Source organism: Salvelinus namaycush, chromosome 26, assembly GCF_016432855.1.
Source record: "Salvelinus namaycush isolate Seneca chromosome 26, SaNama_1.0, whole genome shotgun sequence".
NCBI classification, from domain to species: domain Eukaryota; kingdom Metazoa; phylum Chordata; class Actinopteri; order Salmoniformes; family Salmonidae; genus Salvelinus; species Salvelinus namaycush.
In genome coordinates, this window is record NC_052332.1 from 35,655,768 (window position 1) to 35,681,070 (window position 25,303).

The 25,303-nt window shown below is 43.5% G+C and overlaps 1 protein-coding gene across 1 annotated transcript in view; it reads left to right on the forward strand.

The window, feature by feature from the left end:
* Positions 1-19,824, forward strand: part of LOC120021778 (A disintegrin and metalloproteinase with thrombospondin motifs 2-like) — an 86,442-nt gene extending 66,618 nt beyond the window's left edge. Inside the window, exons 5-22 of the mRNA XM_038965627.1 lie at positions 874-957; positions 1,560-1,716; positions 2,825-2,930; positions 4,420-4,566; positions 5,272-5,404; positions 6,987-7,100; positions 7,313-7,458; positions 7,584-7,759; positions 9,413-9,546; positions 11,736-11,859; positions 12,227-12,307; positions 12,800-12,963; positions 13,828-13,984; positions 14,214-14,346; positions 14,653-14,860; positions 15,126-15,255; positions 15,367-15,441; positions 17,845-19,824. Coding sequence (XP_038821555.1) covers positions 874-957; positions 1,560-1,716; positions 2,825-2,930; positions 4,420-4,566; positions 5,272-5,404; positions 6,987-7,100; positions 7,313-7,458; positions 7,584-7,759; positions 9,413-9,546; positions 11,736-11,859; positions 12,227-12,307; positions 12,800-12,963; positions 13,828-13,984; positions 14,214-14,346; positions 14,653-14,860; positions 15,126-15,255; positions 15,367-15,441; positions 17,845-18,797 — 3,222 coding nt within the window. The 3' untranslated portion in view covers positions 18,798-19,824. The remainder of the gene's footprint in view (positions 1-873; positions 958-1,559; positions 1,717-2,824; positions 2,931-4,419; positions 4,567-5,271; positions 5,405-6,986; positions 7,101-7,312; positions 7,459-7,583; positions 7,760-9,412; positions 9,547-11,735; positions 11,860-12,226; positions 12,308-12,799; positions 12,964-13,827; positions 13,985-14,213; positions 14,347-14,652; positions 14,861-15,125; positions 15,256-15,366; positions 15,442-17,844) is intronic.
* Positions 19,825-25,303: the final 5,479 nt, after the last annotated feature.

The following is a 25,303-nucleotide window of genomic DNA, read 5'->3' on the forward strand; positions in this document are numbered from 1 at the left end:
ATCAAGTGCTTGTCAAATTGTGAATGAGAGACTGATGAAGTGTGTACATCCTGCGCAAAAAAACTAAGCAGAGCTCATGCCTTTCAAGCAACTTTTTTCAAATCATCATTAGAGTCACATCATGCAGCCTTACAATGTATTAAACATCTAAAAATATAGCCCAACATTTGTAGAACAACTAAAGTTACATTATTAACTCTAAATGAAGCATATAGGAGTACCTATTTTTTTGTTAACCGCTCAACACAGAATAGCCTCATCTGCGCACTCCCTCAAATCATTTGTTCAATTGTATTCTTCATACTATAAAATAACGCCACAGCGCTGGGTGCATCTCAATATTAGTGTCCATAATGTTTTGTACTCTAATTGTATGTGTGGAGACTTTATGAATAGGACCTCCTCTCAGAGAGAGAGAGACACATTTATATCACATTACAGGAAGAGCATTTGTGGGAAAGAGGTGCATTTCTGGGGAAGAGTTACATTTCTAGAAAGAGTATCATTTCTGGGGAAGGGGCGCATTTCTAGAAATATCAGCATTTCTGGAGAAGAGGTGCATTTCTAGAAAGAGGTGCATTTCTGGGGAAGAGGTGCAAACTAATGATGCATTGATCAAATTCCAACATATCAATGTCAGATGGAGATGTACCAGGTGCCGTTAACCTGCACTATATCCAACCTCTCAAATAAGTCAGGTAGGTGATATGCATTCCAAATGTCCATATATCTGGTATTAATGCCCACTCCAGAATGCATTTCTAGCCAATCAAAAACTAGTATTCAACAATGCAATAATAAGATCATGTGCTGTATTGTCAGGCCACATGCCTATGTCTGGTTGTCAATTTGTCTGTTTGTCTGTCTCTGCAGGTGAATGAGATTTACCAGGATGGTACTCTGGGTGCCCACATCAACGTGGTTCTGGTCCGGATCATCATGTTGTGTCCTGCAAAGGTAAGACACAGTAGGTCTCAGTCACTAACATGATCAGCGGATGTAACCTGTAGGAGACCGATCCCCATGTTGAAATACTCCTGTACTCTGGTATTGGGGGGGAGCTCTGTTGGAGCTTGGGGGGGTTGGTGTGGGGTTGATGCGGTAGGAGATCAGTTTGTGTTTTGCCCTCTCCCTGTCTGTCTGTATAATGTTTAAAATGCCAAATAACATTTTAAAAAAAGATTTAAAGAAAATAATCCACCTGTACTGTATCTACTTTTGGTAACAGTGTATTTAATAGTAAAACCCTGTTACTATAGCTACAGAATAAGGCTTTTTCTCATTTGGTGTGTTATGAATTGTATTATGGATTGCCTGTGATTGCCAGTTTATGTGAGAGAATTCCTAATTTGCTGTCATGGCATCGGTGTGCCACCTCTAAGGCATTTGGAACATCAAGAGTACCACCTACTGGCTAGCAGGATATGCCACGAATATTTAGGAAAAAAGTCATTTCAATGCACTGCAGACATTCTGGGAAATATACAACATCCTCTTATAGAGTTTGTAAGAAGGAACTGAGGTGATGTGGTGACAGTCCTTTCCTGTATTGGTTCCAGTCTTTGAGTCTGATAGAGCTGGGGAACCCGTCTCAGAGTCTGGAGAACGTATGTCGCTGGGCCTTCCTGCAGCAGAAGGAAGACAGGAGTGATGCAGAGTACCATGACCATGCCATCTTCCTCACCAGACAGGAGTTTGGCCCCTCCGGCATGCAAGGTACTGGACATACTTATTAATGTGCTCTCATACAATATACACATCAGGTGCTCTCATACAATATACACATCAGGTGCTCTCATACAATATACACATCAGGTGCTCTCATGCAATATACACATCAGGTGCTCTCATACAATATACACATCAGGTGCTCTCATACAATATACACATCAGGTGCTCTCATGCAATATACACATCAGGTGCTCTCATACAATATACACATCAGGTGCTCTCATACAATATACACATCAGGTGCTCTCATGCAATATGCACATCAGGTGCTCTCATACAATATACACATCAGGTGCTCTCATGCAATATACACATCAGGTGCTCTCATACAATATACACATCAGGTGCTCTCATGCAATATACACATCAGGTGTTCTCATACAATATACACATCAGGTGCTCTCATACAATATACACATCAGGTGTTCTCATACAATATACACATCAGGTGTTCTCATACAATATACACATCAGGTGCTCTCATACAATATACACATCAGGTGCTCTCATACAATATACACATCAGGTGCTCTCATACAATATACACATCAGGTGTTCTCATACAATATACACATCAGGTGCTCTCATACAATATACACATCAGGTGCTCTCATACAATATACACATCAGGTGTTCTCATACAATATACACATCAGGTGCTCTCATACAATATACACATCAGGTGCTCTCATACAATATACACATCAGGTGTTCTCATACAATATACACATCAGGTGTTCTCATACAATATACACATCAGTTGTGTGCATACAGTATACACACTCCTTTCTCTCTTTCCCTCACTTTCAATTCAATTCAATTTGCTTTATTGGCATGACGTAACACTGTACGTATTGCCAAAGCTTACTTTGGAGATTTACAATATTAACATAATTAAAATAATAATAATCAATATGGTCAAAGGGACAACAGTAACAACAATAGTCAAGGGTCAAAATAACCTTACATTGAACAATAACAATTACAATAAGCATAGAGGACAGGTTGTCTCTCTCTTTCTCTCTCACTTTTTCTCTCCTCTCCTCTCTCTCTCTCTCTCTCTCTCTTTCTCTCTCTTTCTCTTGTTGCTTAGGTTACGCTCCTGTGACGGGTATGTGCCACCCAGTGCGGAGCTGCACTCTCAACCACGAGGATGGCTTCTCCTCTGCCTTCGTTGTGGCACATGAGACTGGACACGTGTGAGACACACTTATACACACACACCGTTCAACACACAGTATACACACACACCATTCAACACAGTATACACAAACACTGTTCAACACAGTATACACAAACACCATTCAGCACAGTATACACACACACCGTTCAACACACAGTATACAAACACCGTTCAACACAGTATACAAACACCATTCAACACAGTATACACACACACCATTCAGCACAGTATACACACACACCATTCAACACAGTATACACACACACCATTCAACACACAGTATACACACACCATTCAACACAGTATACACACACACCGTTCAACACACAGTATACAAACACTGTTCAACACAGTATACACACACACCGTTCAACACACAGTATACACAAACACCATTCAGCACACAGTATACACACACACCGTTCAACACACAGTATACACACACCGTTCAACACAGTATACACAAACACCATTCAGCACAGTATACACACACCATTCAACACACAGTATACAAACACCGTTCAACACAGTATACAAACACCATTCAACACAGTATATACACACACCATTCAACACAGTATACAAACACCATTCAGCACAGTATACACACACACCATTCAGCACAGTATACACAAACACCGTTCAACACAGTATACAAACACCATTCAGCACAGTATACACACACACCATTCAGCACAGTATACACAAACACCGTTCAACACAGTATACAAACACCATTCAACACAGTATACACACACACCATTCAGCACAGTATACACACACACTGTTCAACACAGTATACACACACACCATTCAGCACAGTATACACACACACCATTCAACACAGTATACACACACACTGTTCAACACAGTATACACACACCATTCAACACACAGTATACACACACCATTCAACACAGTATACACACACACCGTTCAACACACAGTATACAAACACTGTTCAACACAGTATACACACACACCATTCAGCACAGTATACACACACACCATTCAGCACAGTATACACACACACCATTCAGCACAGTATACACACACACCATTCAACACACAGTATACACACACACCATTCAGCACAGTATACACACACACCATTCAACACAGTATACACACACACCATTCAACACACAGTATACAAACACCATTCAACACAGTATACAAACACTGTTCAACACAGTATACACACACACCATTCAACACACAGTATACACACACCATTCAACACAGTATACAAACACTGTTCAACACAGTATACACACACACCGTTCAACACACAGTATACACACACTGTTCAACACAGTATACACACACACCGTTCAACACACAGTATACACAAACACATGTATTACTACCGTTAGAGGCATTTACATTTTGTAGGTTAACTCTATTGAAAATGAATACAGCACACGGTACACCTGCATGCATACTCCCAGACGTGTAATTAGTGCCTGCTCTTTATGTGACGCCATCCTGTCCTCCCCTGTCAGGCTGGGTATGGAGCACGATGGCCCCCCTGGTAATGAATGTGGTGATGAGGTGCCCATGGGAAGCATCATGGCCCCTCTGGTGCAGGCTGCCTTCCATCGATTCCACTGGTCCCGATGCAGCCAGGAGGAGCTCAACAAGTACCTGAAGTGAGTCCAGGTCAACCCTGACCTCTGACCTCTCTCTGGTGCCACAGTCAGGACATACACATCTCTACCCCAGGATAACATGGCTTTATGTTGTCTTATGGTCTTGTACAGATTAGATTAGGTTCATTAGGGAGGGAGGTCTCTGTGTGTGTATTGCAGCCATGTGGCTCATCCCTTATGGCAGGGTTCCAAACAAATGGTTTGGTGGTTTGAGGAAAATATAGTTCATATAGTTTAAAATGACTAAAACCAAATGGAAACTGTGTAGAAATGATAATGGACCTACATTCATACAGTTTCTTGACTGTTCAACTCACTAATAATCAATGTGCACCATCAATTGACCCCCGCACCGCTCTGATTCAGATGTGGAAGACACATTTCAGTTGAATGCATTCAGTTGTACATCTGACTAGGTATCCCCCTTTCCCTTTCCCTTTCCCTTTCCCTTTCCCTTTCCCTTACATTCATACAGTTTCTTGACTGACCAGCTCACCAATAATCACTGGACAGTCAAGGAGCATCGAAAATTCCAAAAAACGATGGATAGAGAACTCGTTTTTGCAAATGTAAACCTTTTTTATGCCCCTGCATTATGAGATTACAGTGTAAAACACAATGAATATTCAATTTTGAGATAATTAATTAAACTGATAGATCTAAACCAAACCCTTCAACTCCAATGAATATGTTTTCCTCCCACAGCTCGTATGACTGTCTCCGTGACGACCCCTTCGACCATGACTGGCCGGCGTTGCCACAGTTACCAGGGATCCATTACTCTATGGACGAGCAGTGTCGCTTTGACTTTGGCGCCGGCTACACCATGTGCACGGCGGTGAGTCCTTCATCAACCTCACAGCCATATGTACCCGTATGCCCAAACAAGCTGTCGCCACACCAGCAGTGTCTAGCGCTGCTACCAATTTAATTGAATAGCCATCTCTTAGAAAGGCCACCATCTGGGCCCCAATGATGCTCAAATCCAACGGAGCCTGAGCTTCACACCAGCGTCTCTCTTATGACCATCGATCGTCCTTGACTTCATTCCTTGACTTCCTCCTTGACCCCTTTAACTAGGTCAAGGTCAGGGTGTGACCATAAAACTGTATACCATCTTAGCTTTTAAGGCATCCAGGGAAACAAATATGATTTTTTATGAACTCATGAGTTTAAAGCAGGCTGACTTCATCTGTTGGTGCAGTATGACCGCCTTAGATGAAAAAGAAAAAACACAGAACAATGCCGAACAAGTTTAATTGTCTCTCTTTAAAGATGAAAGCCGCCTTTCAGAGTCAGTTATATTTATATGTGTTTCATTTTATTGTTTCAAAAAGGCTGAACTATTTGGGCGAGATGGGGTTTTTTTGATGTGGAAAGAAGAAAATGAAAACAGCTGTAACAGCGGGTTTCTGGATCACATTCTGGAGTAAATTGGAGGGAGTGTCTTTTGGATACTTTGCTTCAATTTCTTGTCAAACTATTTCCTTAGCTGCAAAGGGTGGCCCGTTCAGCAAAGCAGGTAAGGCATCAGCCTAGGTCAGAGAAGTGTGTCCCTAGCTTCTTTGTCTAATGTTGTCCACAAACCAGGTGTCTGCCAGGGTGTTTAACCACGTCACTGTCTATTCTTTGTGACATTAATGAACGTTTGTGTCATTCAGAGCTAGTATATTATGCATCTAGTGGACTGTAAGGTGACGTATTTTACAGACCTGTCTTGATGTGTACACACACCCACACGTAAACATGCCTCCATGATGTTTTCCATGTCTTTAGGCTCAGGTTACATGTATGTTCTCACACAGGTTGTTATTTTGATTGATGGTGATGGAATAAGCAAAGATGGGGTGATTTCAACGTAGTCTAAATCACTGTCGTTAAGACGTGACTCGTGAAACATACTCCTGCGATTGTATCTGACTGTACTGTGCTGTGAGTAATCTCTTGTGGACACACTATGTAAACATAACTGGTACATCTGACCAAATCACGCCAGAGTTTAGTTCTGGGTTAAGCAAGATTATGCTGTGAGTGACAACATGTTTTGATATAGATTCATAGTATGGTTTCTTCTTTCTACTGTATGTACCTCACATGTTCAATGTCTTGTTGCATCAGATTTGACATGTTCAATGTCTTGTTGAATGACCATGGTAATGTTTGTGCTTCACAACATGTAAATATTAACATAGACATCCTTAATGACAGTATTAATTGTTGTTCTGACTAAACCCTACCTTGTGTAAGCTCACAACTATTCACAATATTAGAGATACATTGGGCAGATATAGTATTCGGTGAATTCCACCAACGACATGTGTACATACACTACAGTTTATGTTTTCTTGGTTGACATGTTAAGGCTGAGGGAAGCTTTCTTGATCAGCATCTGAGAGAGAGCATGAATCTGTTTCTTTTAGTACAGCACCTACGACCCCTGCAAGCAGCTCTGGTGCAGTCACCCAGACAACCCATTCTTCTGCAAGACCAAGAAGGGTCCGCCCATCGACGGCACTACGTGTGCAGCAGGGAAGGTAAGAAAGGTTCCTCTTTACATGCTAGTGCTTTGCTTCAATGTTTCTGTCAACATATGCAGTGACAACTCTCTTCGTCTCTCTCTCTCTCTCTTCCTCTCTCTCTCTTCCTCTCTCTCTCTCTTCCTCTCTCTCTCTCTCTCTCTCTCTCTCTCTCTCTCTCTCTCTCTCTCTCTCTCTCTCTCTCTCGCCCCCCCCTTCCTCTCTTTCAGCACTGCTTCAAGGGTTACTGCATAAAGTTGACCCCAGACATTCTGAGACAGGATGGTGCCTGGGGCCAGTGGAGTAACTTTGGCTCCTGCTCCCGTACCTGTGGGGGTGGTGTGCGCTTCCGGACCCGTCAGTGTGACAACCCAATGTGAGTACAGCACAAGACGACAAGCTGATAGGTGTGCTTTTACTCTCTGTTAACGATAGGAACGTGTCTATAATGTCCCAAATGTAAAGGAACTCCCGCTGTCTCTCTCCTTTGCCCTAACTCAGCCCTGCCAATGGAGGACGCACCTGCTATGGCAACAGCTATGAGTTCCAGCTGTGTAACCTAGAGGAGTGCTCCAAGCCCTTAGTTGACTTCAGGGAGGAGCAGTGCAAGATGTGGGAGCCCTACTTTGAGTATGACAACACCAAGCACCACTGGCTGCCCTATGAGCATCCTGACAGTAAGTCCACAGTGCTGCCTGGCTGGGAGTCAAAAGTCTTTGAAAAAGACAGAGGGACCAGAGAAGCGTTCGTTCAGACTGACGTTAGCCCTATTTTAAAAAATGGGGACTGTGTTATAGCATAACTACCACTGTCTTGACAATTAGTTATTTACCCATACGTTAAATACATTTAAGCAAGTACACTCACAAAAATGGACACAATAGGTTTGACATGCAAAAAACAAGACCCAACTATTTGCCATATTTTTACACTTGGAATAGAAGCTGAATATAAGAAGAGTTGGACATTATCCATCCTATCACCTCTCCTTTTTGATTAGTACTTTTTGTGCATGCCTTTCCCTCTGTACTGTCCAGAGATTGGACCAGTAAGGATAGGAGGTTTATCATGCCCTCACAGCAGCTGTTACCACTCAGGCCAGATGTGTTTTTTACTCAGAAGTTGGCTTGGAGGTTCTGTTGAGGCAGAGAGAGGAAAAAGTGTACACCACTGCTCTCATTTTTCCGTTGTGAGGCCAGGACTTCCAAGCCAAACCATTATAAAACTCTGAAGTTACATAAGGTGGCTCATAGCAAAACAGACAGCTTAGGTTTAGGTGGAGAGAAGGGGGGAGGAGGAGAGGGAGGATGAGAAGGAGGACAAGGAGGGGGAGGAGGAGGAGGAAGAGGAGGATAGGCATCTGGCTGCACTGACATCCACATTACTTCACAGGGCTTCACAGTATATTACCCAGTAGCTCAAGTGTCTAGGCAAAATCATAATGATTCTTCTGAGTGGGATCAGAAGAGTAAACCTGGGTTTTGGGGACTGATTGGTTTACTGGGGAATCTGAGAGGTCCCGGCTCAAACAAATACACAGACAGCACTGCTGGTACACGCACGCACGCACGCACGCACGCACGCACGCACGCACGCACGCACGCACGCACACACACACACACACACACACACACACACACACACACACACACAAAAGCAGGCCACGCCACTCCACATGTCGAGGGAACATTGGTCAGGCCAGTGTTTGAATAAGGACACATGGAAAGGTCATTACTGAGGAATCTCCTGCTTTCCTCCACGGTGGAAGATTGTTACTGCTTTTTTTGATTAGCTTTATAAATGAAGGCTCTTTTTACTCCCTGAAACTGCCTCTTCCATACTTGTGTTGTTATAGTCATACATGTGTATCATTATGACTAGAATGCCTGCATACAGCCCTTAGCCGTGGTATATTGGCCATATACCACAAACCTCTGAGGTGCCTTAATGCTATTATAAACTGGTTACCAATGTTTTGTCATACCCGTGGTATACGGTCTGATATACCACGGCTGTCAGCCAATCAGCATTCAGGGTTCGAACCACCCAGTTTATAATGTAGAATTCTAAATACTTTTTGTTCAGATGGTTTCATTTGTGCTCGTGTGGAATGGACAGGAGTACAGGCACAACTATTTCCACAGTTTACCATGCCAGTGACTCAGAAGTCATGCATCGCTCTAGAAAAACACATATTGTTACTACCTTAATGAAAGCCTGTTCAAAAGGTTAACACAGTAGTCAAAGAAAGCTGAAGACTTCTGTATGACGATAATTCCTTCATTAACCCCTGTATCCTGTCCCCCTCTCCTCTGCTCTCTGTACTGTAGTTGATGAGAGATGCGAGCTCTACTGCCAGTCTAAGGAGACAGGAGATGTGGTGGCCATGAACAGGATGGTGCACGATGGCACACGCTGCTCCTACAAAGACTCCTACAGTATCTGTGTACGGGGAGACTGTGAGGTAGGCATCGCCCCGGTCTTGTGGCCTATATCCACAAGTCATGCATGAAGGAACATTATCCTCCTCATTAAATATTACCATAAACATTAAGTTGTCTTATACGATCTGCTGCTACTGACTTGTTCCTCTGGTATGAAGTTAGGACTGTTTTTCATATAGGTTTGATAAACTGTTATCCATACTGATGAGAACCACTGCACCCACATGCGTATTCAGTCACGCACACACTCTCTTTGTCCTGAATGACCCATCCAGGTCCACTCCTCTCCCTGATCCTCTACTCCCATACACTGACCCATCCAGGTCCACTCCTCTCCCTGATCCTCTATTCCCATACACTGACCCATCCAGGTCCACTCCTCTCCCTGATCCTCCACTCCCATACACTGACCCATCCAGGTCCACTCCTCTCCCTGATCCTCTACTCCCATACACTGACCCATCCAGGTCCACTCCCTCTCCCTGATCCTCTACTCCCATACACTGACCCATCCAGGTCCACTCCCTCTCCCTGATCCTCTACTCCCATACACTGACCCATCCAGGTTCACTCCTCTCCCTGATCCCATACTCCCATACACTGACCCATCCAGGTCCACTCCTCTCGCTGATCCTCTACTCCCATACACTGACCCATCCAGGTCCACTCCCTCTCCCTGATCCTCTACTCCCATACACTGACCCATCCAGGTCCACTCCCTCTCCCTGATCCTCTACTCCCATACACTGACCCATCCAGGTTCACTCCTCTCCCTGATCCCATACTCCCATACACTGACCCATCCAGGTCCACTCCTCTCGCTGATCCTCTACTCCCATACACTGACCCATCCAGGTCCACTCCCTCTCCCTGATCCTCTACTCCCATACACTGACCCATCCAGGTTCACTCCTCTCCCTGATCCCATACTCCCATACACTGACCCATCCAGGTCCACTCCTCTCCCTGATCCTCTACTCCCATACACTGACCCATCCAGGTTCACTCCTCTCCCTGATCCCATACTCCCATACACTGACCCATCCAGGTCCACTCCTCTCCCTGATCCTCTACTCCCATACACTGACCCATCCAGGTCCACGCCTCTCCCTGATCCCAAACTCCCATACACTGACCCATCCAGGTCCACGCCTCTCCCTGATCCTCTACTCCCATACACTGACCCATCCAGGTCCACTCCTCTCCCTGATCCTCTACTCCCATACACTGACCCATCCAGGTCCACGCCTCTCCCTGATCCCAAACTCCCATACACTGACCCATCCAGGTCCACGCCTCTCCCTGATCCCATACTCCCATACACTGACCCATCCAAGTCCACTCCCTCTCCCTGATCCTCTACTCCCATACACTGACCCATCCAGGTTCACTCCTCTCCCTGATCCCATACTCCCATACACTGACCCATCCAGGTCCACTCCTCTCCCTGATCCTCTACTCCCATACACTGACCCATCCAGGTCCACGCCTCTCCCTGATCCTCTACTCCCATACACTGACCCATCCAGGTCCACTCCTCTCCCTGATCCTCTACTCCCATACACTGACCCATCCAGGTCCACTCCTCTCCCTGATCCTCTACTCCCATACACTGACCCATCCAGGTCCACTCCTCTCCCTGATCCTCCACTCCCATACACTGACCCATCCAGGTCCACTCCTCTCCCTGATCCTCTACTCCCATACACTGACCCATCCAGGTCCACTCCTCTCCCTGATCCTCTACTCCCATACACTGACCCATCCAGGTCCACTCCTCTCCCTGATCCTCTACTCCCATACACTGACCCATCCAGGTCCACTCCTCTCCCTGATCCTCTACTCCCATACACTGACCCATCCAGGTCCACTCCTCTCCCTGATCCTCTACTCCCATACACTGACCCATCCAGGTCCACTCCTCTCCCTGATCCTCTACTCCCATACACTGACCCATCCAGGTCCACGCCTCTCCCTGATCCTCTACTCCCATACACTGACCCATCCAGGTCCACGCCTCTCCCTGATCCTCTACTCCCATACACTGACCCATCCAGGTCCACGCCTCTCCCTGATCCTCTACTCCCATACACTGACCCATCCAGGTCCACTCCTCTCCCTGATCCTCTACTCCCATACACTGACCCATCCAGGTCCACGCCTCTCCCTGATCCCAAACTACCATACACTGACTCGTATCTCTCTACAGCACGTGGGCTGTGATAACCAGATAGCCTCAGACATGCAGGAGGACAAGTGTGGCATCTGTGGTGGAGACAACTCCACCTGTAAGATCATCAAGGGGAACTTCACTAGGAACGCTAAAAAAGAAGGTGAGCCCCTCCTCAACTTCTTCTACCCTCACGTCCAGTAACATGACCCCCACCCCCAACACACACGTACACATTTACAATCTCAGATAGGAAACATCGTGTCAACGTCCACAGGGATGCTTTTCTCAGTATCTGAAGCTGTTTTTATACCTAGACGAGACTGTTGTTCATCAGAAACATCGTGTCAACATCCACAGGGATGCTTTTCTCAGTATCTGAAGCTGTTTTTATACCTAGACGAGACTGTTGTTCATCAGAAACATCGTGTCAACATCCACAGGGATGCTTTTCTCAGTATCTGAAGCTGTTTTTATACCTAGACGAGACTGTTGTTCATCTATTGAATTTTGTTTGTGGTTTGTTTCAGGTTTCCTCAAGATACTTGAAATCCCTCGAGGGGCCAGACATCTGTTGATTCAGGAGTTCAAGGCAACTCCTCACATCCTTGGTAGGTTTATTTATGTTGCTTCTGTGAATATCAGAGTGGCTCGTTAATATCCAGGATGTTGGCCTCTATAAATCAGTAGTCTTTGGCTTGGTTAAGGAAGTTTGTTATGAATTGCTGCTTCAGTCAAGTTTTGGCTGTGTTGGGTTTGAGACTACAGAATACTTTAGTCGACTACCCATAGTGTATCTGGACTGCTGGGAAGAGATCCAGAGTGGATGCTCATTTATACTGGCTCAAGAATCTAATTTCTTCGCAATTATTTTCTTAAGGAGAAAATTAAGAAATAACATAAGAACATTTCCAAAAACCTTTTTGAGGAATACCAACTATAACTTTCTTCTTGATTAGGTTTAGTAAATCCAGGCCCTAATGCTCATTATCATAATCATGACAAATATCTCTGGCTTGTCCCTGCCATGATGACCAAGTTGAGAAAAGCAGAGCTCAGCCAAACATCCGTACACCCTGTTCTCCTTGTTGTCCATTTCTCAGCTGTAAAGAACCAGGCCACAGGTCATCTGTTCCTGAACGATGAGAACGACTTCCCAGAGTCCCGTACAGTGATAGAGAAGGGGGTGGAGTGGGAGTATCACAACAATGACGACATGGAGACCATCCAGACCACAGGACCTCTCAGATACACTGTTCTGGTCATGGTGAGTCATTTGTATACACTCAGGTCCCTGGCCAGTACAAATGACTGACATTACCTGAATTGATGTGCACATGTGTAGCGGACATGAGTCAGGCTCATGGTTACAGGATGAGGTAGCCATTCCTGCCACTTCAAAATAATTGTCGCCATCAACCCAAGAGGGAATTTCCTCTTGGTCTAACGGTGTGTGTGTGGCGTGTCTATGTGTGTGTGTGTGTGTGTGTGTGTGTGTGTGTGTGTGTGTGTGTGTGTGTGTGTGTGTGTGTGTGTGTGTGTGTGTGTGTGTGTGTGTGTGTGTGTGTGGTGTGGTGTGGTGTGGTGTGGTGTGGTGTGGTGTGATGTGGTGTGTGTGTGTGTGTGTGGTGTGTGTGTGCTGGGGTTTAGAGCCTGCCCGTTACATATGCCACAGTAATGTTTTTGGTATCATGGTTTAGTCTTTAAGTTAAAACCACCTCACCAATGGAAATATAGCGGTAGCTTCAGGAAATAATTCAACCTGAAATGTTCTCTGTGTAACAAGTATCCACTATCCAGCCATATTGTTGGCTAAAACCTCAGAGCATCTGTTTACATCATGTGGAGTTACTTACAGAAAATCCACAGTAGTTACAGACATGTACCATATCGTTGTTTCTGTAATGTTAGCCACGTCTCAAGTTGCTCTATAACTTACTACTAGTCATTAATGGCTGTTGTGTTGTTCATCACTGACTGGTTATTGTAGCATCCAGGATTTGTCTCTTTTGTTTGCATGTTGTTGTCAGAAATCACTAGGTGTTATAGTTCTTCTTTTTCCTTTGTACCAGAGTTCAGCTGTGAACAAGTGTATCGTTTTGGCATTTACAGTATCTTTTCTATCCCGCAGATGCGTTCCCACGGTGACTCAAAGGTTACTCTCTCCTACAAGTACTTTCTCCACGAAGAGCTGCAGTCGTCCATAGAAAATAACCTGGTGCAGGAGGACACAGCCTACTTTGAGTGGGCTCTGAAGAAGTGGTCTCACTGCTCGAGGCCCTGTGGAGGTAAAAATATAACGTCCTCCTGTCTTCAACTGTCAAATAACCTTGGATGTTGACCAACATTGTTGGTGCTTCTGCCTCTGCATTGCTTGCTTATAGAGGTTTTAGGCTGGGTTTATGTAAAGCATTTTTTGAAAACTGCCGATGTAGAAAGAGCTTTATAAAATACATTTGATTAATTGATTGATTTGTTGATGTGAGTGGTAGTGTATACACTCTGTTCCCTCTTTAGGTAAGCAGTACACAAGGTTTGGCTGCAGGAGAAAGTCAGATGGGAAGATGGTCCACCGCACCCTCTGTGTGAACATCAACAAGCCCAGAGCTATCAGCAGAGACTGCAGCCAGAAAGAGTGCTCCCAGCCAGTGTATGTAAATGCATTAGTGTGTCTGTGTGTCTATGTGTCTGTCTCTGTGTGTGTGTCTGTCTCTGTGTGTGTGTGTGTGTGTGTGTGTGTGTGTGTGTGTGTGTGTGTGTGTGTGTGTGTGTGTGTGTGTGTGTGTGTGTGTGTGTGTGTGTGTGTGTGTGTGTGTGTGTGTGCTGTGAATGTTCTATGTAACTATTGTATTACTAATTCTGTATATAAGCTGTTAATATTCCTGTTGTTTCTCAGTAAGTAATTCTATTCCCACTCCTCCTGTATGGTGATGTGTCTGTCTTCTCTAATCTCCAGTTGGATCACTGGGGACTGGGAGGAGTGTAGTTCATCCTGTGGGAAGACTGGCTACCAGACCCGCTCTGTCCTCTGTCTGCAGCCCATCGCCGGCGGTGGCCAACGTACCATCCACAGCAAGTACTGTAATGATGACAGGCCAGAGGGACGGCGACCCTGCAACCGCCAGCTCTGCTTTGCCAAGTGGGGAGTAGGACCCTGGTCCCAGGTAAGTAGATGTTGAAAGCCAAATGTGAATATTTCTCCACCATTACTGACAGCATTCCATGCGAACACCTGTTTCCATGAAATCTTGAACAACTCAGAGGTGTGTGTGTGTGTGTGTGTGTGTGTGTGTGTGTGTGTGTGTGTGTGTGTGTGTGTGTGTGTGTGTGTGTGTGTGTGTGTGTGTGTGTGTGTGTGTGTGTGTGTGTGTGTGTGTGTGTGTGTGTGTGTGTGTGTGTGTGTGTGTGTGTGTGTGTGTTTTTATTTAGTGTTCGGTGACGTGTGGCAACGGGACCCAGGAGCGGCAGGTTCTGTGCAACACTTCTGATAACTCAGTGGGACTCTGCATGGAGTCCAAACCCATCACACTCAGAACCTGCCAGCTAGTCCCCTGCACAGGTGACTGTTCAATCAGAAGGCCTAACTTATTGAACACAAGTACATAACTATTTATTACTGAAACAATATAAATAGATTTTCACATCATCCCCTTGTTTATTTTGTTCGCAGGTGACGGAAGAAACGTTTTGATCCAGTGGCTGTCGCGGGCCAACCCAGAGTTCCCTGCTCCCAAGATCTCCTCAAGTAAACATCCCCTTTATAGCTCGGAGCTCGGAGTCCGCTGCATGCCTCTGCTCACCTGGGCTCTACCCTTCTCTCTCTGCCTCTCTCTGCAGGGAAGAATGCCCTGATAGTGTCTCTCTCCTCCTCTTCTTCTCTTCTCCTCTACACTGGAGGATGGCTCCTGCCTGCCTGTCTGTGGCTTCTCTGCCTGGCTGAGAAAGGGAGACTTCCTGTGCTGTGGTCTCTGTCTCTCTGGCTCTTTCTCTCACACGCACAGCACACACTCTCTCCTTCAGGGGTCTGACTGTACTGTAGGCTGTAGAGCTGGCCTTGAAGTCCTCACTGAAGAGAGAAACGGAAGTTCTATCCCTGGCTTTATTAAGTCCTGGCTGTGAGCCTCTGAGACTATAGTCATGGCCTAGCCTCTGTATACGGAGTTGCTCACTGGCTACGTGTTATTGGGTTTGAACCTGGGAAACTCAAGGGAAGTGAATATGGAGATACGCAGTGGATTTGATAAGAAGAAGCAGGGGATTTGTTTTGGAAGAGACCTTTCTTCCGTGGCTGTTAACACAAAGGTGAAGCTGACTCAGTAACTGGTGTCTGAGGGGCGTTGAGAACGGAGCAGAAGACACATGTCCATTGTTCGCTGTAAAATGGACAATAAAGTTTTATTGTCATACAGTATGCATACACAATTATCAACGTAAATAGTTTCACAGAAATAAGGTGTGAGTTACTATATGCCTCTATTACTGACTGTTACCGTATGTGTATTTTTGTATCCATTCTACCTAAATATTTAAGTGAAACATCTAATGAGCATTAAAAAAATATGGACATTAAAATAAGTAACCAGAGCAGAATGTTTATGCGGAGGTGAGTATGGTTTATTCTCACTTTCACAAAGGAATGTGAATTTTACTCTCAATGCATTTTGTGCAGTAGACAGAGGACACTAAAATGTGTCCTTATTTATCTAAATATGCTTGTGTGTTTGTGTAGCATTGTAAGGCGTTAGTTAGTGAAAAATATGCTCTGATACCTCATGCAGTCATTTTGTCATAAACATCTGGGAAATAGCTTTGCCTTATATTAGGCTGTTGGGAGAAATTAAGACATAATGGCTTTTTTCTTGTTTATCAGAGTGATAAGGAATAGGAAAAGCTTCCTGAAGAAGAAAAAAATAACTTGATGTTTACAACAAAATGGATTCACAGCACCTTCATGTACAAAACAGCAATTGTCATTTATTGTAATTGTATCATGATTGTGAGCAATGTAGCTCAATTCTGGCAGCTGTGGGGAAAACAATGTGTCAACAAGATTTAAACTGCGATTTGGGAGTATCTACAATATATACAATTATTTTTGCCTGTATTCAGTAGCATTTATGACTTTTAGTTTCCCAACTTGGTGACAACAATGAATTGTATGCTTTTACCAGCCAACTTGTAGCTAAGGCCTGAACATATGTGTTCCTTACTATATATTGGCTCAAAATGATTTTTATCAGAGGTACTGGATTAAGAGTTTTTAAGCGTATCATGAGACACTAAATGTGCTGTTCCTTTTACACAAATAGGACATCTTTATTGTTTCACTTGATCACCATTGTGTACAGTATATCAGTTATTGTTAATCTGTTTTGGCTTACTGATGTTATGTAGTTAATGACCTAAATGTTGACCAAACTGTTAACTGTCTACTGAATAGACAGCTTTCACATATATGACAGGGAGAGTGTATTGTATGACTTTGGTTTCTCATTCATTTCAGCAGTACAGTCCAAACCCAACAAATAAAACTGTCAATATATAATTATTCAACTTTATGTCTGACAGATTATACACCTAGAGTGATGAATAGTCTGATGTTGAGTGATGAATAGTCTGATGTTTGTCACATGTGCTCCCTCTCCGGCCTCTAGGTCACCAGGCTGCCCGTTATGGCGCACACCTGTCACCATCGTTACGCGCACCTCCGCGTCATCCGACTCACCTGGACTCCATCACTTCCCTGATTACCTTCTCTATATATATCACTCCCTTTGGTTCCTTCCCCAGGCATTATTGTTTCTGTTCCTGTGTCATGTCTATGCGTTGTTCATGTTTCTTAGTTTGTGTTATGTTGTTTATTTATTAAAACACTCACTCCCTGATCTGGCTTCCCGACTCTCAGCTCACATCGTTACAATGTCGAGTGATGAATAGTATGATGTTGAGCGACTCTGTCTTACCGTTCATATCTTTGCATCTGATTTAGCATGATCAACAAAGCATCTTGGCCCTTTCTGCTTTCCCTCAGTCACAGTAGACTTATCTGTGACTTTCTGTTCCTGTCTTTGGGATAGTTTTATGGTTGATTTGTTTATCATAAGAGGTTGGGTTTTGTTTCTGAGATGTGTGTTGCTTTGTGTTTCAGGGCAGTGTAAGGGGGATAGGTCAGCGTTCTGTCGTATGGAGGTGCTGAACAGGTATTGCTCCAACCGTGGGTACAGACAGATGTGCTGCAAGTCCTGCAGCGAGGGAAACTTCACCAGTACGGGCCAGACCTTCACCAGTACGGGCCAGACCTTCACCAGTACGGGCCAGACCTTCACCACTGGGCCCTGGAGGTACACCACACTACCTGCTCCCACCCCCACCAATGGCTCCTGCTCAACAACCCCCACAACAACTCTCACACCCAAACCCTCCACCAAGCTTTATACCACTGACTTTGCTTATGTCGACTACGACGATTATGAGGAGTATGCAACCAAAACCAACGAGGACAACACAGCGAAAAAATATAGTCCTACCACCATCCCTGTATTAACCACCAGACGCCCCAGAAGAACAACCACCCCTTTGGTTACCTCCAGGAGTCCTACATCTCTCCCCACCACCACTGAGGAGACTACAGATCCCAGCACCACCATCACCACCACTCAACCCACCACAGAATCCACCACAGTTCCCACCAGTCAGGGCCCATCGACTCTCAGAACTACAAATGTCCCCAAATCCACCACGTCCACCACAGCTTGGGTTGATGTTGTTGAGAGGAAGTCCTGGACAACCCTAGCTCCATCCACTTCCAGACCTAAAGACAAGAGATGGAAAACCATTCCAACACAGCGTAGGGTCAGTGTGATACGCATGCCCTCCACCATATCCCCCCACAGGACAGAGGACAAGAGAGAGAACAACTGGCTGGAGGTGCCGTACAGGATCGTTGGTGTAGACAATGATGTCTCTCAAAACCACTTTGTTCCTAGAAGACGGCCTCCATTCCAAGAAATGACACGGAACAAAAGAATACAAGAGCTCCTAGCTGAGAAAAGGAGGCAAGGCTTACTCCTCAAACGAGCAAAAAGAGAACCGGGGCCTTGATAGTCAGTCGACCTTTGATTCCCTTAGTCTTTAGCACATCCCAAAGCTATGCTACGGAGATTTTCCTGTTGAACGTTGCATTAGACATTTTACAGACACTCTTATCCAGAGCAATTAGGGTTAAGTGCCTTGCTCAAGGACACATCAACAGATTTTTACCTAGTCGGTCCGGGGATTCAAACCAGCAACCTTTCGGTTACTGGCACAACGCTCTTAACCACTAGACTACCTGCCATCAATGTGTGACATGATCCTGCTATAATGAAACCACTCATTCCAGTTCAGAGCCTGTCGGTCATGTAAAAATGTATTGGTTATCTTAAAGATGGGAATTTGGCCTGCTTTGCTTTTTTATCCAATGAGGAAAGGGGATAGAAATGAAAGAAAACGTACAAAACCGACACAATTGATCAAATGAATACTAACTCTACAATTCATTTTCTGTAAATCCACTCTCTTGAGCGTTAATTGCACATTTGTACTCGCTGCTTGGTAATAAAGATAAATTGAATCGTTTGTTATGCTATGATGTCAATACATATTGTTTATTTGTTTAGATTGTAAACAATTAATACATTACAAAGACTTATTTAACAGCACTTGTGATAAGGAAGGAAGTTGCTGTTGTCAGTAGCAGGTTCAAAAATGGTTTGTGAATACATTTTTGTACATTTTTTTTTACAAAACTTTTAATACTATTATAGTAATGGTATACACCCTATAGTTGAGACCAGAATCATATCCAAACTGTATAAGGCTAGCTTACACTATCTGTACATTCCACCCTTACAATACCAACACACAGCACATGATGTCCAAGGCAAAATGTAAATATGACTCAAATTTTATTTGTAATATTTATTGAACTGTCTGTTAAATGATGTATGCTTTTCACACGCAGGTGCATGAGGCATGTGCTCATAGGACTAGCAGCCATACAATCACTATGTAGTATTCTAACACATTGGTGAATGGAAACAACAACATAAACTATGTTTTCATACCTGATAATCTGATCATTTAATAAAACTGCAATTGAAAAATAATACTGTTGTCCTCCTTTGACTTTTGAACTGTGTTGAGAATGTAAAAAGAAAGTTATATACACATAATGAAGATTCCATTATGAACTAAATTAAATCTATTTTCAGTAATATGTAGGGTAGGCCTGCAACAGCAAACCATCTCTAGCTTCCTCAGTGGTAGTGATGTGCAGTAGAGAACTAGACTGTCTATGATGATGAACAACATGGTGTCCACAGGGTGGCACTAAATGCCTGATGTTCATCTAGTAGTAGATATTTCATGATGTAGGTAATATATTGTATAGGATAATAATAACAATAATAGTAATAATTATAAATATAATAATAATGTATAATAATAAATGTATAATAATTATAAATATAATCATAATTCATATAATAATGATAAATAAAAAATGATAAATATAATAATGATAAATATAATAATAGGGAATTCCCAAGTTGCGCAGCGGTCTAAGGTACTGCATCACAGTGCTTGAGGCGTCACTACAGACCCGGGTGCGATCCCAGGCTGTGTCACAGCCGGCCTTGACCAGGAGACCCATAAGGCGGCACACAATTGGCCCAGCATCGTCTGGTTTAGGGGAGGGTTTGGCTGGCTGTGATGTCCTTGTCCCGTCGCGCTCTAGCGACTCCTTGTGGCAGGCTGGGTGCCTGTGGTCGCCAGTTGTATGGGGTTTCCTCCGACACAATGCTGCGGCTGGCTTACGGGTTAAGCGAGCAGTGTGTCAGGAAGCAGTGCGGCTTGGCAGGGTCTTGTTTCGGAGGACACATGGTTCTCAACCTTCGCCTCTCCCGAGTCTGTACAGGAGTTGCAGCGATGGGACATGACTGTAACTACCAATTGGGGAGAAAAAGGGGGTAAAAGTACAAAATAATCAATATAATTATATAAATAATACATATAACAATAATATGTATTATTATACATATAATAATACATATAATATTACATATAATAATAATAATAGTAATAAATATAATACTAATAATAGTAATAAATATAATAATAAAAATACATATAATAATAATAATATAGGCTACACATGGGAAGTTTAAGTTCTTTATTATAGCCTTACTTTCAACACATGAACATTAACCCCCTGTCATTATAATTATTTTGAACTTTGTATTCACTTTTCCCTTTCTGAAGAGAATGTGAAGAATTTGTTTAAAAGTTTTTATATGGGCTATTATGTGTAACTATGTGGATTGTTTTGTGTGGGTTGTTTCAGACTGGACCTGCCATGTGTTTGTGTTGGTTGTTGTTTGTATTGATATTTGTGTTGTTGTTGTTTGTGAGCAAACAGCTGGAGGTAGGGCTTACTCCTATAGAGCTCAATTTTTATGGAATGGTCTGCCTACCCATGTGAGAGACGCAGACTTGGTCTCAACCTTTAAATCTTTATTGAAGACTCATCTCTTCAGTAGGTCCTATGATTGAGTGTAGTCTGGCCCAGGAGTGGGAAGGTAAATGGAAAGGCACTGGAGCAACGAACCGCCATTGCTGTCTCTGCCGGGCCGGTTCCCCTCTCTCCACTGGGATTCTCTGCCTCTAACCCTATTACAGGGGCTGAGTCACTGGCTTACTGGTGCTCTTCCATGCCGTCCCTAGCAGGGGTGCGACATTTGAGTGGGTTGAGTCACTGACGTGATCTTCCTGTCTGGGTTGGCGCCCTCCCTTGGGTTGTGCCGTGGCGGAGATCTTTGTGGGCTATACTCGGCCTTGTCTTAGGATGGTAAGTTGGTGGTTGAAGATATCCCTCTAGTGGTGTGGGGGCTGTGCCTTGGCAAAGTGGGTGGGGTTATATCCTGCCTGTTTGGCCCAGTCCGGGGGTATCATCGGATGGGGCCACAGTGTCTCCTGACCCCTCCTGTCTCAGCCTCCAGTATTTATGCTGCAGTAGTTTATGTGTCGGGGGGCTAGGGTCAGTCTGTTATATCTGGAGTATTTCTCCTGTCTTATCCTGTGTTCTGTGTGAATTTAAGTATGCTCTCTCTAATTCTCTCTCTCTCTCTTTCTTTCTCTCTTTCTTTCTTTCTTTCTTTCTTTCTTTCTTTCTTTCTTTCTTTCTCTCTCTCAGAGGACCTGAGCGCTAGGACCATGCCTCAGGACTACCTGGCATGATGACTCCTTGCTGTCCCCAGTCCACCTGGCCGTGCTGCTGCTCCAGTTTCAACTGTTCTGCCTGCGGCTATGGAACCCTGACCTGTTCACTGGACGTGCTACCTGTCCCAGACCTGCTGTTTTCAACTCTCTAGAGACAGCAGGAGCGGTAGAGATACTCTGAATGGTCGGCTATGAAATGCCAACTGACATTTACTCCTGAGGTGCTGACCTGTTGCACCCTCGACATCCACTGTGATTATTATTATTTGACCCTGCTGGTCATCTATGAACATTTGAACATCTTGGCCATGTTCTGTTATAATCTCCACCCGGCACAGCCAGAAGAGGACTGGCCACCCCTCATAGCCTGGTTCCTCTCTAGGTTTCTTCCTAGGTTCTGGCCTTTCTATGGAGTTTTTCCTAGCCACCGTGCTTCTACACCTGCGTTGCTTGCTGTTTGGGGTTTTAGGCTGCGTTTCTGTACAGCACTTTGAGATATCAGCTGATGTAAGAAGGGTTTTATAAATACATTTGATTTAATTTGATTTGTGTTGTTGTTTGTGTTGTTGTTTGCGTTGCTGTTTGTGAGCTGATGTCCAATTAGCTAAGTGTTACAACTGGTTGATGTGTTCATCCTTCTTCTACAAGATGCTCTGCAGGCCAGGGTATTCATCTACCAGACTGTGAAATAGGGACTGAAGGATCACAGTGGCCTGGCCTAGAATTCTATTATGTTCCATCCTCACATTCATTTCATTGTCAATAATGGTTTCCCTTTTTTCTGTGGAAAATTCTTCATTGTTCTTGATGAGTAAAGAAAATGTTTATGGTGTGTCCCAATATGTATCCACAAAACATTATGGAATATAAATAAGTATGATTCATCTGTAGAATCATAACTTGAATAATTCAGTATGTGTTCCCAGTTTGGAAAGGGAGCAGTACTGCAACTTTAATGATTTCCGTGCCTTTGCTTCCTCTCCTCAGACGGACTGTTTGACATGTTTTTAGTACGAACCAATTAATCATTTAACACGGAAATTGATGGTAAATGTTTTTGAACATGTACACTAAAGCAAGGAGACGTTCACAAGTGAATAATGTTCAGGTGTTAAAGCTAGAATCCTTAATTTAAACAATAACAAATCGTACACCCCGCCTCAGGGTTTGCCTTGGAGAAATGTAACCACTCTAAAATTCTTAGGATGAGCTATGGATGCAAGGACTGACCATCCATGATATCAACGTTATAGTTTTAACAGTGTTTTGAGGCTTTACAGTGTTCGTTAAAATGTACATTGTTTATTAACATTTGCGTTTGTTTATTAACATCGAGTCTCATAGCAAAGGGTCCAATACTTACAATACCGGTCAATAAGAAGAAGAGACTTGCTTGGGCCAAGAAACATGCAATGGACTTGGATGAGCTGCACTACCTGAGCCACTTGTGTGGGTTGTAGACTCCGTCTCATGCTACCACTAGAGTGAAAGCACCGCCAGCATTCAAAAGTGACCAAAACATCAGCCAGGAAGCATAGGAACTGAGAAGTGGTCTGTGGTCACCACCTGCAAAACCACTCCTTTATTGGGGGTGTCTTGCTAATTGCCTATAATTTCCACCTGTTGTCTATTCCATTTGCACAACAGCATGTGAAATTTATTGTCAATCAGTGTTGCTTCCTAAGTGGACAGTTTGATTTCACAGAAGTGTGATTGACTTGGAGTTACATTGTGTTGTTTAAGTGTTCCCTTTATTTTTTTGAGCAGTGTATTTTGATTTGTTTAACACTTTCTTGGTTACTACAGGATTCCATATGTGTTATTTCATAGTTTTGATGTCTTCACTATTATTCTACAATGTAGAAAATAGTAAAAAAAATAAGAAAAACCCTTGAATGAGTAGGTGTTTTTGACCGATGGTATATGTAAACAAGGGATTTATGTTTTAGATTTTTTTATACATTTGCAAACATTAAAAAAAATCTGTTTTCACTTTGCCATTATGGGGTGTTTTGTGTAGATTGATGAGAACAAATAATAATTTAATCAATTGTAGAATAAGGCTGTAACCTAACAAATTGTTGAAAAAGTAAAGGGGTCTGAATACTTTCCTGAATGCGCTGTATGAACAAGATGGTAGTCCAAGATGGGTCGTCAATGGCAGAAGAGCTAATATATAATTGTGACTTGGCTGATGAGAGGATACATTTGAAAAACTACACTAGCTACTGACAATGTTACTTCTGAGACATTTTCATTAATTGACAAGGCCAACAACAAGGATCTAAACAAGATGTATTGTTTTCTATATACAGTATCATGAAGTGCTGTGGAACTGCAAAGTAAGCCCTTAGCAATAATATTATCTAATTATGTATAGTGTTTTGATGGAATTTTGTTGTGTTTGTTTGTGGAAAGCATGACATCCAGCAGGTGTTATTTTAATCTTAATCTTCAGCCCTATGCTGTCTGTCTACAAGTCTAAAATACTTGTATTCATGTTTCACTGAGTCTCACTGCTATATTTATTTTGCCTGTTACATTCCCTTTGAGGGATGTTTGGTAAACCTTTACTTGGATAGTCCCAAGTAGATGTTTTAATAGATGTTCAGTAGATGTTTAATAGATGGTCAGTAGATGTTCAGTAGATGTTCAGTACATGTTCGGTAGATAGTTCAGTAGATGGTTCGGTAACTGTTCAGTAGATGTTCAATAGATGTTCAGTAGATGTTCAGTAAATGCTCAGTAGATGTTCAATAATGGTTCTGTTATGGCATCTTTATCATAAGGAAACTATGGCAACTATGCGTGCTAAGGGAGGTGTTCTTCTGATTTGACTTAATGTAAACAGTTATGTGGAATAATAACATTTCACAACTGTGGCTCAGTTGGTAGAGCATGGTGCTTTCAAAGCCAGGGATATGGGTTTGATACCCATGGGGGACCCGTATGAAAATGTATGAAGTTGCTCTGGATCAGAGCATCTGCTAAATGACTGTAATGTTGTTCCTAGATGGAGTAGAGGAACAGTAGAATAGGGATGAGCCATATTGCATCTCTGCCCTGTGTTGAATCCTAGGGCCCATTAACCTCTCCTCCTCACAATATCTCTCCTCTTCTCCTCACGATATCTCTCCTCCTCATGATATCTCTCCTCCTCACGATATGTCTCCTCCTCAGCCTCCTCTCATTCTCTCCTCCTCAAGATATCTCTCCTCCTCTCTAAATGCAGCCTCTTTCCTCCTCTTCCTCCCTTGCCTAACCTCCTCCTCTTCTTCTCTCTATTCCTCTCCCCCCACTCCTTGTTTCTCCTACACTCTGTACATCCATAAAATCAATTTTGCACATGA